This window comes from Ceratotherium simum, chromosome X (assembly GCF_057802395.1).
Source record: "Ceratotherium simum simum isolate JZ-2026a chromosome X, ASM5780239v1, whole genome shotgun sequence".
Lineage (NCBI taxonomy): Eukaryota > Metazoa > Chordata > Mammalia > Perissodactyla > Rhinocerotidae > Ceratotherium > Ceratotherium simum.
The window spans coordinates 61,289,144-61,303,658 of NC_141940.1; the positions used below are offsets into that span (position 1 = coordinate 61,289,144).

At 34.0% G+C, this 14,515-nt stretch overlaps 1 protein-coding gene across 1 annotated transcript in view; it reads right to left on the minus strand.

The window, feature by feature from the left end:
• LOC101400542 (uncharacterized) overlaps nt 1-14,515 on the minus strand; it is a 460,477-nt gene that overhangs the window by 293,355 nt on the left and 152,607 nt on the right. The window contains exon 3 of the mRNA XM_087426455.1: nt 12,865-12,903. Coding sequence (XP_087282581.1) covers nt 12,865-12,903 — 39 coding nt within the window. The remainder of the gene's footprint in view (nt 1-12,864; nt 12,904-14,515) is intronic.

Sequence of the window (14,515 nt, forward strand, 5' to 3'; positions counted from 1 at the left end):
AGTCTATTAGTTTACACTAATTACATTAATAGAAAAGTTACATGTGCATAAATTGTTAAAATGCCTGTATTATAAACTTTTGTCTGTTATTTGTATGAAGATATCAAAACATTATTTGTATAGACATCATGAAGCAAAGGAAAATGAACTCCATCTGTCCAATTTATTTTTAAGACTAAGTTAAACCCTTATTTTTCCCCTGAGTATGCCTATAACCTATTGTTCTCCAATGCTATTCATTTCTCATATTTCTGGCAACAGACACCACTATTTCAACCCTTTGAAAAACCTATCAACTGCAAAACTCCTGGAGTTGCTCAAGTCCATCACTTCACTATTCACATCTGCTTCCAATAGTAGTCATTAGCAAAGCATGAGCAAGCATTGAGATATTTTAAAACATGCTGTAGCATGGAACTTCACAAGAGAACTTTAAAACTTTAGCATTGTTTCTGGAATATAAACTCTTTTCTGAAACTCATAATTAATTTTATAGTACATAAAGCACAGATGCTGTCAATAGTGTAGGTACGACCTAATGTCATTTAAAAGAAGTCACTCAGCATGATCATTAACAACTTTCCTCAGTCAGTCAGACTCACTCTAACTAAATTACAGTAAATTTCCACATTATGATCTCCCTCTCACATTACTTTAGCAAAAATACTTCTAGTTTCCTGTCTTAACTATGCAAAGTCTAATCTTTGGAATCCAACTTTGATAATTTTCTCCTTTACTTTCAATACAGAACAAAAAAAAACATTTTTTCAAAGTATCTATTAAGTTATTCCTTAATAATAACCTCAGCTTCTCAGAAGTCAATGTCAACCTTTTACAATGGAGGCCATTAGCTATAGAAATGCTAGACTTTCAGAGAGTGATTCTTCTTTATGATCAGAAAAGTCACCTCTTTTAGTTACATCTCTACATCTTTCTTCCCCATGTTTATTTTCAATGCAGAGCTTCCACTTACTAATATCATTTATTCAACAGTACTATTATCCTAATAGTTCACTCTTAAAAGAAAGCATTTCTATGCGTAACTGCAGAGATTTGCTACATACAGTGTATTCACATTTCTTTAATATCACTCTAAGGCTATTTTCTTCATGTTGAGCAGACATTTTTATCATTCACTCACTCCTCTATTTTTTCCCCAGTTTTATTGAAATATAATTGACATATAACAGTGTTTAAGTATAAGTTTACAACGTGACAATTTGATGCATGTATATATTGTGAAATGATTACCACCCTAAGTGTACTTAACATATCCATCATCTCATATAATTACAATTTTTTTGTGTGGTGTGAACATTTAAGATCTACTCTCTTAGCAACTTTCAAGTATATAATAGAGTAAGTCACCATGCTGTGTATTAGATCCTTAGAACTTATTCAATGTTGAACCATTTGACCAACATCTACTCTTTTCCTCCACCCCCAAGCCCCTGGCAACCACCGTTCTATGCTATGAGTTCAGCTTTTTTTAGATTCCACAAATAAGTAAGATCATATAATATTTACCTTTCTATGTATAACTTATTTCACATAGCATAATGCCCTCAAGGTCTATCCATGTTGTTGCAAGTGCAGGATTTCCTCTTTTTTTATGAGTGAATAATATTCAATGGACACTTAGATTGTTTATATCTAGTGTGTATAATGCTGTAATGAACAAGATAGTGATTTCATTTTCTTTGGATATATACCCAGAAGCGAGATTGCTGGATTATATGGTAGTTCTATTTTTAATTTTTTGAGGAACCTCCATACTCTTTTCCATAGTGGCTATAACAATTTACAGTCCCACCAAGAGTTCACAACAGTTCCCTTTTCTCCACATCCTTGCCAACACTTATCTCTTTTTCATTTGATAATAGCCATTCTAACATGTGTGAAGTGATATCTCATTGTGCTTTTAATTTGCATTTCCCTGACGATTAGCAATGTTGAGCACCTTTTCATGTACCTGGTGGCAATTTGTATGTCTTCTTTGGAAAAATGTCTATGGGTCCTCTGCTCACTTTTTAATTGGGTTGTTTGTTTTCTTGCAATTGAGTCGTCTGCGTTCCGTATATATTTTGGATATTAATCCCTTATCTGATACATGGTTTGGAGATATTTTCTCCCATTATGTAGGTTGCCTCTTCGTTTTGTTGATTGTTTCTTTTGCTGTGCAAAAGCTTTTTCGTTTGACGTAGTCCCACTTGTTTATTTTTGCTTTTGTTGCCCGTGTTTTTGGTGTCATATCCAAAAACTCGTTGACAAGGCCAATGTCAAGGAGCTTTTCCCCAATGTTTTCTTCTAGAAGTTTTAAGGTTTCAGGTCTTAAATTTAAGTCTTTAATACATTTTGAGTTAATTTTTGTGAGTGGTGTAAGATAGGGGTCCAAATTCATTCTTTTGCATATGAATATACAGTTTTCCCAAAACCATTTATTGAAGAGACTATTTTTATCCCACTGAGTATTTCTGAAAGGCTGTGGAAGCAGTTCACTCATCCCACTCTTCCTTTATCTGCAAGAAGTCTTGTTAGCTGGGGCGTTCCCTCTTGGTTCTGATCAATGCCAGGTTGATGATTGAATGATACAGGCAAAATAAAGCCATTTTCCCTCGCTTCTTGTGTAGTTATTAAGTTTTTTGTTCTACTGTGTTGCTGAAGTTTCTTAATTGGACTCCAGAACTCTTCCAGAGCTGTTTTGGTTCATGGATAGCTCTAATTTTTGGTATTGTGGGTGGATGGAGGCCAGAGTCTCCTACTCCACCATTTGGGTGACATCACTCAGCGCAGATTATTGAAAACCATAGTAAACAGTGTAGCACAGAGACCAACAGTGAGAAACGGCTAGGTCCTTCTGAATAACACTAACTTTATAAATAATAAGATGATATTCAACACAGCTCAGCCTTTCACAACAAGGACTGATTTTATTATTGCATTTATCCATTCAGTCCCCTAATTTTATAGTAGTGACTGGGGATGCTATTCCCACAAATGTAGTACGGATAGAAATACATGCATGAAGAGTCAATTTGATTTAAAATAAAATGCTTCAAATCAAATAACAGAGCTTCAGAACAGCAGACTCCACTGTATTTTTCATAAATGGTACTTTTCAATAATGTATCATCCATGCTATCTATTTTCTATATGTCATATTAAGATTCCACATTGTTCAGAGAAAGTGATAAAACTAGTTATAAAATCTCTATACTAATTGTACCTCCAAAGATACACTATAAACTTAATAAAAATAGAAGATAGAAGGCACTTAAAGTATCTGATCTATGAGCAACACAGCCTTCACAAATGTCATAAGACTGAATTTGGCAATCTTGAACTGCCAGGTACTAGATCATTTTAGGTGCAATGATGCATTTCTATTTCCAAATAAAATACAGATTAAGAAAACTGTCTATTTGTTTAACAGTAATAGAGTATGTCATTGAGAAGGCATACTGAAAAAGTCCTTTCATTTTATTATGGGCATGGAGAAAGTAAAATAAAGTTTTTAATCTCCATAGAAAATAAATTACATCAAGCAATGAACTCTGATGATAAGACCTCACACATTTCAACAATCTTTGTCACAACATGCATACAAAGAACAGCAAGTAAGGGGATAACTATACTGAAAAAGTTGAGTCACAATCAAAAGAACTAAGATAAGAGAGAAAACTTCAGATACTAAAAGTAAAAGTTGAGCTTTGTTGTCTTTCAAGTCTACTCATGATGGAGTGCTTTGGAAGTTATTTGGGGATGGAAGTTTTCATATGATCACAAGTTGGCTTCCAGTAACAGCTCAATGACACATTCATGATATTATAGCATGGATCCTTTGATTTTGGGGAATTTATAATTACGAATGACGTGTATTACTGAGTGATAAGGGCTCAAATGCTGGGTTTGGTAGCATGTGCTAAGGGACACGAACTGATTATACTGCCTGACGTCTCCCTCTTGGGGTCTAGTAGATGGATAAGTGATGTTAGAAGCCTCGTGAACCTATTTATTTATTCTAATGTCTGCTCTCCTGACAGGAAACTCATGCAAAAGGCACAAGGGTTCCTCAGCTGAAAGTCTATATTCTTCTTAATAGCTGCCACCATCCACTATCCAAGCTAGAAGTATTGGGAAGAGGGGTGGTATGCAGTATAGATAAATGGAGAAGGAAATAAGAAAGGGGACATAAAAATCATCAATAGTTGGACAGATTTGGACTTAGGGAAAAGTCCAAGAATATTGAAAAAAAAAAAAAAAGAGCACCTTAAAGAGCTTTTTGATATAAAAATGGATATTTTCTTTGAATGGTAAAAATAGAACTACCGTTACATTAAAATTAAAGTTTTAAAAATTCTTAATGAGATGTTTAAAAAATCTAAGGTATAGTAAAAGCCTACTGAAAGAAGACATATCAGCTATAATTCATAAAATGTCATTTGTCACTACACATCAGGGAAAATCTTGCAGTTTTTAATAGGTAATGAAGATAATCAAATACTTCATGGTTCCATGAACACAGAGGCTGAATAAAAAACAAATGAACCTATTGTGATCTAATTTTTAAAACAAAGCAACTTCCATAGATCACACCTTCTCATTTACCTTATCTGAAAAAAATTTGAAGCCATTGGAGTAGCTACTGGGGTTTTAGAACAATCTGAAAGCATAGTAACATAAAACTAAGTTCCTACAAACTCAGATAGACCATGGGGCAAGAGAGAGGTTGCGACCTTATTTAAACTAGCATGCTTTACTCTGTTTATCAAGATCAGTTAACAACATGTGGTCAGCACCTGCTGAATTTTGTAGGCGCCAGAACATTCAAAAAGGATTTTTTAGCTCCTAGCAAATTTGAAAAAAGAAAGAAGAGTGGAATGGACTAATGATAATCATTATAATAACAGCTAACATAGTGCTATTTTTGAGTCAGGCACTCTGCATTACCTTAACATATTTAATCTTCATTACAATTCGATGATATATAAACTATTATTAACCTCATTTTACAAATGAGGAAACTGATGCAAAAAAGCAAAGAGAAATAAATAAAATAATTCATGTAAGTTACTTAGCACAATAACTGACACACAAAAAGTAGTCAACAAATGTTAGATTAAATAATAATTATTATCTCCCAAGGTCACAAAAAATAAGTTATTGGAAATACTCAACCCCAGCTAGTCTGAGTCTGGAGGCTGTACACTTAACCATTACACTGTACTTCAGAAAAAGATACTAGTTCCAAAGGATCAGCTATGCTCCCAAAGTGTAGTTGCGCCATCAAAGGGTTGCCAAAAGATAGCATATGAGAGGCAGAATGACTCAAAATATCCAGGTCTATGGAGATGAGCTGCCTAGTAGTGGCTAAATATTTTACTTAGAAATGTTATTATCCTCTATAGACTTCCAAATATCAGTATCATTAAAGAGAAAAAGTTAGATTGTTTTTAATAAAGCAAAGAGAGTTTTCATAAATCGTTAGAAGAGCTAACCAGAGATACAGAGGAATATAGTCTCATATCCTATATATTTACTTTTCTTATAAGTTTTCTTGTTTCCTAAAGATCTGAGGCTTGGTAGCCGTCTGAAAGAACAGAAAGAAGAGGATGTGGTTAGGCTTTTCCTTCTTCTTAGATCCTGCCAAACAAATTTCAAACACTTAAATGTCTGTTCCTTGCCACTGGAAACACAATCTATCCAACCAATACCATGCTTTTAAAAACACCATTGATGATCACTATCATCTCCTTAGATATACATCTCACTTCCTGGACTTCATCACCTGACTTACAGGATCTTATAATTCCTCAGCCTACCTGATTTTCATGACTCTCATTTCTGTTCTTTATTGGCTAGCACAGCCACATCTTGTACCTCATCAGTGAGAATGGAAAAGAAGAGATAGATTCAAAGAAGCAACAAAGAAAAACATCAGCAGGGCTTGATAACTAACTGTATATAGAGTATTCAAGTAGTAAAATTTTTTGAGGTAACGCTGTTTATAACATTATACAAATTTCAGGTGTATATTATTATATTTCAAAAAGTAGTAGAATTTTTTAAAGTAAAGGATGGCTTATAGTTTTACATGGCTAAAGAGCCAAACACACCATAATGTAAATAGTGTCTTTGTTAAAAAAAAAAAAAAAAACTTATTATCTGTTACTGATAACCAATGAAAAGTCTTTATTAGGAGTTTCAGGGGTATATTAATTTATTCTTAAAATTCTTACACTAGATTAGATATATCAATTGTGTAAATTAGATCCATCAATGCCAGAAACCAATACTTAGTGAGATTTTTTACTGTAAAATATAATCATCTGGCTGTAAACATGCACTATAGACAGGGTACATAATTGATGACCCAGGACTAAGTAAAATTTACCTCAAATGGAACATAGTCAATGAAATAATAGCATATAATAATAACAGGTATCATTTATTGAACCCCTACTATATACTAGGCACTGGACTCAGGATTTACTTATACTATTTCTAACTCTCACAACAATGGTGCAAGGGATCTGTTTGAACCCTATTCAGTAGATGAAAAAACTGAAGATCTGAGAAGTTAAATAACTTATCCAAGGTCACACAGTAGTAACAGAATTAAAAATCAGCTGCTTGAGGTAAAAGATGTAAAGGATTTAATCTAAACACAATGTAGCTTCCCCGCTAACACTGATATTTTAGCCATTTATACTTAAGGGTGAATAAAATGTCTAACAACAGACATTCCTGGGGAATAGATGGAAAGAAAAGAGTGGTAGGGCATCATTACTTAACACCAAAAGGGGTAAAAGCAGAAATAAAGATCAGTAGCTTCAAATCTTGCTTATAGAAAAGCTCTGCTGTGATAAACAGAATAATGGTCCTCCACAAAGACGTCCATGTCATAATCCCTGGAACCTATGAGTCTATTATGTTATGTGGCAAAAGGGAATTAAGGTTGCTTAACAGCTGACCTTAAAAATGGAAGGATTATCTCGGATTATCCAAGTGGGCTCAGTGCAATAACATGGGCTCTTAAAAGCAGAAGAGGAAGGCAGAAAAGGAGGCCGCAGACATGTCACAATGCAAGGAGAGGGAAGAGAGATTCAAAGCATGAGAGAGACTCAATCAGCCTTTTCTGGCTTTGAAGATGAAGAAAGGGCACTATGAGGCAAAGAATGTGGGCAGCCTCTAGAAGCTAAAAATCACTCTCAATGACAGCCAACAAGGAAACAGGGACCTCAGCCCTACAGCTATAAGGAAGTAAATTCTGCCAACAACCTAAATGAACAAGGAAATGGATTCTCCCTTAGTACATCAAGAAAGAAAAGCAGCTCTGTAGACACCTTAATTTTAGCCCACTGAGACCCATACGGGACTTCTGATCCACAAAATTGTAAAATAATAAATTAGTATTGTTGTAAGCGTCTAAGTTTGTGGTAATTTATTATGGCAGTAATAGAAAACTGATACACCTGGAGATATTTATTTCAGCGTCACTATTGAGATGGATGCCTTCTGCTACCATCTCCATGCCTCAGGCTCCTCCACCTCAGACTCCCTATTCTTTTTCATTTGTTTTCCCATCTTGATGTTTCCTACTCCTATAATATTTGGTGGTGTATTTACTGTTTAAAAATTTATTGAAAGTTTCCCCCAAAAAATGCTATAAAAATACCACAAATGATCAATACTAAAGATACTATTAAATATGCAGACTTTTGCATTCAGGAAAGGTTTATAGGTAGTAATCATTTTAACAACTGCTACTTTACTATGGTGAATTCCTCTGTATGATTAATGATGTTCAATGCCTCAACATGCTTGATACAGGTTCAGCTTTTTTAGATTCCATATATAAGTGATATTATACAGTATTTGCCTTTCTCTGTCTGACTTATCTCACTTAGCATAACGCCCTCAAGGTCCATCCATATTGTCACCAAAGGCAGGATTTTGTTCTTTCTTGTGGCTGAATAATATTCATTGCATATATGTACCACACCCTCTTTATCCATTCATCCATTGATGGACACTTAAATTGTTTCCATATCTTGTTTATTGTGAATAATGCTGCAATAAACATGGGAGTGAAGATATATTTTCAATAGCTTGTTTTTATTTATTTTGGGTATATACCTACAAGTGGGATTTCTGGATTATATGTTAGTTCTATTTCTAATTTTTAGAGAAACCTCCATACTGTTTTCCACAGTGATTGTACCAATTTACATTCCCACCAGCAGTGCACAAGGGTTCCTTTTTCTCCACATCCTCACCAACACTTGTTATCTCTTGTCTTTTTGATGATAGCCACTCTAACAGGTGTGAGGTAACATCTCATTGTGGTTTTGATTTGCATCTAAAAAAGACTGAACTCCTAGAAACAGGGAGTAGAATGGTGGTTTCCAGAGACTGTGGGGTGGGGAAATGGGAGAGATGTTGGTCAAAGGGTAGAAACTTGTAGTTAGAAGATGAATAAATTCTGGAGATCTAATACAAAGTATTGTGATTATAGTCAACAATACTGCATTACATACTTCAAAGTCACTAAGCAACTAGATCTTAAATGTTCTCACCACAAAGAAGAAATAATTGTGTGATGTGATAGAGGTGTTAGCTAACGATACAGTGGTAATCATATTGTAATATATAAATATATCAAATCATTTTAACATGTTGTACATCTTAAACTTACACAACGTTATATGTCAATTACATCTCAATAAAAAATATGCTTGATAACACCCAGGATCACTTAGAGATTTTAATGAATCAATGACACTATTTTCCAGTGGTATACTAAAGCTAGCTCATACTGGCTTGCTAGAGGTAATTGGTTAATTGTCAGGAATTTTAGAAGCTGGCTGTTAAACACAGCCATTATTAAAAATAAATATATTAAATAAATTTACAATTAAATAAATTATGTTTAAAACAAAGGCAATAAATGCTCAAAACTCACCATCTCTTTACCATTTTACCACATTTTACTATTATCTGTTCTCTTGAGTCATTTACATCTATTTTATCGTATGGTGGTGTACTACTGTCAATTTCTTCCCAACTCCATCACATTAGTAGACTGAAATCAGCTGCAGAGGGAATATTTATACCATGGAAATTGACAAACTTCTGATTCTACAAATCAAGTCCTGATTTCTTGTTTTGTTCATTGTTTAGATTTATTTATAAAAGTGATGGAGAAATGTTAATAATGCAGATTAAATTTAGAGGTGTGACTGTCATGTCTGTAGCTATCGTATTGTGTGTCACAAAAAGTTGAGTAAATATTCTTCTGAGTTTCAAAAACTATCATTTGCTTCAACCAAGAAGTAACTCATATTATTGATGGAAGAGTGAACTTTCAATATACATATTCATTGATTCACTTTTGTGTAAGCTGTTAACATAAACAAAAATATCACCTAACATTCATGGTGAAATTACATTCACTTGTTAACTACAAACATAGTTGGCTACAAGACAAGACTTCATTAAAAATCAATGAAAGCGTTCCCTGAAAATCAATTGCCTATATGGAATTTACAATAAAGAATACTGCGCATTTTATTATTATTGTAAATTATGTGCTACATATATTTAATATCAGTAAATTTATATCATACATGTTCATATATATTTATATATCTTTTTTTTTGTTTACTGCAGTAACATTGGTTTATAACATTGTATAAATTTCAGGTGTACATCATTATACTTCTATTTCTGCATGGATTACATCGTGTTCTCATGTTCACCACCCAAATACTAATTACAATCCATCACCACACACATGTGCCTAATTATCACTTTCGCCCTCCTCCCTCCCCCCTTCCCCTCTGGTAACCACCAATCCAATCTCTGTCTATCTATCTATCTATGTCTATATTTATATATCATGCCTGTTTTTTCCAAGTAGCCAGTTGTTAAACATTTACCAGCACACCACTGCTTTATCATTTCACTTTTTTCATTAATTTTCATTCATTATGCCTAAAAAAGTTAGACTTTGGTGTACAGATACAGAAAAGATTAAATACAAAGCTCCTGCCATCTAAAAAAGGCATACATCCAAGGGTAATAAGAATCCTGAGTGTTTTGACATGTGACAAAGGCAAAGATAACCATGTTTTTTCTCTTCTCTACCAAGTGTGGTGATAACCAAAACATGAAAGAAAAGGAACCTATAAGATGACTCTGTACACAAAGCCAACAGTAGTCTCTTTGGGCCTTAAGAAATCAAAGGGTTAGGAACCCACATTAGAATTTTACTTCTCCACAACTTCCATTCCTAGCAATTCAAACCATTACAGACATCCTCATTGACTCTCCAGCCTAATCTTGCTTTACATCCCTATAGGAAAGACTATGGTCTTTCATTGTCTTCCAAACACACTTTGTGCTTTCTGATCTTTGTTCCTTTGCTCAAATTCTTCTCTTTACTTGGGATGACCCCTCCTCACAAACTCCTAGTTGAAGAGTCTTATCCCCAGTAAATCCCTAGGGACTTGACCATCAGTTCTGAAGCCACTAATCTATCTGTTCTAAGAAGGCTTGTGGTATTCTCTTCAAAAAAGACTCCTTATGGTCTGTTCTAATACTCAAAAATGCATGTATTATTTATGCATGTTGGCCCCTCCAGACAAATCCTTGACCCTTGTCTGAGTGAGGAAAAACATCAGTTAGGAAAGGATCTGTAAAGCATTTTGTAAGCCTGAAAGTATATAATTTAGATAGATGGATAGATATAGTTATACATAGTTTTATATAAACATAGTTCTTTATATATATTTATTTATATATGACTGTTTTGCAGATGGTAAAGCTTACAAATGTTAGCTGTTAATATTATTGCTTTTACTGCTACCATCATAATTTTTCAAGATGGCTTGAAAAAGCCATGGCCTTTCCTTTTCATTCTTAGCACCTGTTGTTTTTGACCAGCAATAGCAAGAGGATTTAATTACCTGAAATAAAGTATAAAAGTCAGAAATGCTGAGAAATGAATTGAAGAGCTAGCATTATAGATAGGTGTTAAATTCATGAGGGGCCTTGAATGGTAGATTTAACAGTCTGATTTTAATCAGGTTTTTGCACAAGGGAGTGTTTGAGGATGATGCTGAAGAAAGATTATTCTGGCTGAACTATGTAGTGTGGTTTGGGGACAAAGAGCCAGGAGAGCATGGGATAGAGGTCTCAAATAATAATAATAATAATTAATAATAATAATGAGAAGGAGGAGGAGGAAGCGGCAGAAGAATGGAAGGAAAAGGAGGAGGAGGAGGGAGAGAAATAGCAGCTGTAGCTAATATTTATTAAGCACTATGTACAATAAAACTAGAAGTAATTATCTCAGGTAATATTTACAATTTTTAGCACTGTCATTGTCTCCATTTTGCAGGTAAAGCAAAGCAAGCTCTGCGCCATTGTGTAATGTGTGTAAGGTTTTAGCTAGTAAGTTTTATCTGGAATGTAAACCCAAGCAGGCTGATTCTACAGTCTAAATTCTAAACCACTCTGTTGAATAATTTAGAGATGCGATATCTTTGAGGTTGCCATACACCCAACTAATCGAATGCATTTCCAATAGTACCCTTGAATTAAAAATAAAGAAAAAATCTACAACAAACAGAAGTATCTGTGGATAAATGAATGTGGTGGCCCCAGATAAGATTAACTCAAACAGCATTTTGATAAAATTTCACTGGAGAACTCTAAATTTGACAACAATTAGTTTACAACTGCAAATATATTTGTCTTTTCCTATTGGGGATGACTATAGACACTAAAAAATATACTGTAATAGTAGGTTGAAAGTGATTAAAACCAGAAAATATGTGAATCCCCAAGAATCTCAGAACTCAGGAGAGAGTTCATATCAATCCTCAAAAATAGCTCAATAGAAACTCTTTACAATCTAAGCTAGGTTTAAGATGTCCATCTTATTCACTGCTAATAAGGGATCATCAGATTTTCTAATTGAGTGTTTACATATCCAATTTAATCCCACCAAGGATGATAATGACATATTTTTAAAAATCCATACATTGTGAACAATCTACACTAAGTTGATTGTCTACAATGCCATTTACAAATGAATCTCTAAGTGTCTTTTCCATACCTGCCATGGCTAACCATATTTGATGATTCTTTTCTGTTAAGTTCTATGACTGAAAATGGATAAATCAGTCTCTCTTTGATAAAATATATCCGTGCTTTAACAGTCCCTCTGTATATTCACTTGCAAACTTTTCTCACTTACAAAACACATCCTTAGGACAATGGTAAATTAATTACAAGAAATTCTCTGGTAAACAAATATACCACCCACCAAAAAATGGAAAAAATAGGGAAATTCCCACTACTTAGAAACTCTCACACACTAGCAAAAACACAAAATAACTTGTAATTGTCCAGTAATAACTTGGACAACATTATACACTATATCACATGCACACAGAGCTTAAATAGTACAGAAGAGAAGGGAGGTGACAATGTATTCAAATACCACAGCACCCGAAAGCCCAGAGCCAAAAGAGATCAGATGCTAGAACTTTTACAGAAACAGAATTAAATTGTCCCATGCAAAGTGAACTCATTAGTCATGCAGATGTTTCCAGCTGGATACTTGGTGTACAAAATAGAAAAGATCCCAGTTGACTCACTTTTTTCCCACGTTACAGGCAGCTGTTAAGAGTAGCAATTCCAAAGAAATTTAGTAACTATACTTTGAACCATGAAATTATAAAGCTGAGTACATCTGTCTCATCATACCTAGGTCCTTAGTGTTACAACAAACTATTTTTTTTACCTAATTATCCTCAATAGATTTTTTTGATGTTGTTACTGTTGTTTTCTTACCTGATCTTCTCCTTGCATGGCTTGCTCTTCAACTTTGCTCTAAGGGGAAAAAAAAATCAAGACAATTTATGAAGAAAATACAGCCAAGGAAGAAGAAATCAGATTTTAAAATGAAGTTAAGCTGTTAAAAAAGCAAATATAAGATGAACTATGTGGGTAATTTCTGCTCAGTGAGTTTCAATTCTATTTCTGTGAGAATTAAGTTTAAATGCACTCAATAATATCATTTTAGTGCAGTTATTTAATCATGTAAAAATCAACCTGACTGTATTTGTATCCAACCAACGTTTCTACATCTTAAAAATATTTATATTTGGAGAAACTTTGTAAAACAGCTGTTTAAGATAAAAAATTTCCTATCTCTTAAGCTTCTGGCATCTCTCCCATTCAAGATTACTGAGCCTCCTTCTGAAATAATATGTATAGGTATTTAGTTCCCACCCCCATACCCTGAGATAAAATTCACCTGAGTCTGGAGACTTGCACTCTCGGCAATTTCAACTCTTAGAAAAGAAAACCATGATAAGAACAGTTTCTCTGGTCCAAATTCTGACTATGAAAGAACTATTTAGAAGTCATAGAAGCCTTGGAGAGAGTGACCATGTCATCTTATAGTTAGTAAGTAGTAATAAAGAAAAAGAATGGTAGGCATAGTCAGACACATGTCTTGCTATTAATAGAATGACATTTCCAGCAGCTGTCCAAATAGTTCAAGTCCCCCATCACGACTGTAACCTACCTCAGAGTCAATATAAAAATCAACCAGCTACCAATTCTGGAATTTAAATAACTATGAATGAACTTGAGGAACTTCCTGCTCTATAGGCTATGTAAGTGATAAATCACCTAGTGAGATAATAACATAATTCCCCTAACTTTCAGCTTCCCATGCAATCTGCCTCTGTGGAACCAGATACCTAGTCAAGCAGTTGGTCAGGCATTAGTTTTTGCATTACATGTCTTTAGTCCTTATATTTAACTTTAATATCTATTAATAGGGCTAGAAAAATGAGATTGTAGAAGAAAATTAAAAAAAGTGAGGGTTATTTGGATTGCATGGCTTTATAATTACTTAATATTTTTTTCCTTGGAATGCTAAAGAATAGAAAAACAGGAAGATGAACTTTAATTGCAAACATATACTGATGGTAAGGCATAACAGGAGCTGTTAAAGTTAACAGATATGAATATATGCTGCATAGGCTCCCTTCACAGAACAGAGAGCCATCCCTTTAGCTCTGGGTGAAAAGGCTTAAGTATTTGAGCACTGAGTTTTGATCAACTTCAATATAATTATAACATAAAGAATGAAAAGCAGATAGAAAAGGTGATAATGTTTTAGAATATGCAATTAGTTAGCCATAACTATGGTATCACAGAGGCAGAGTAAGACTATATCCAGTTTACACCATAAGCAGTCCCAATTATTTTCCTATCTTCCTATTTCTCTGTTCCAGTACACTTAAAGATCTTTCATTATAATGCAAGTTCCTCAAATTTTGCCATTCATTAACAAATTTCTCTGGGGTACTTAGTAAGTAAATTAACTGAGGAATTTTTTTCCTATATAATCTGTTTAGAGCTATTGAAATCTAGCTTCATTGTAGTGGGAAAGAAAAAGGAATAAAGGGCATTTTAATGAAAAATCAGC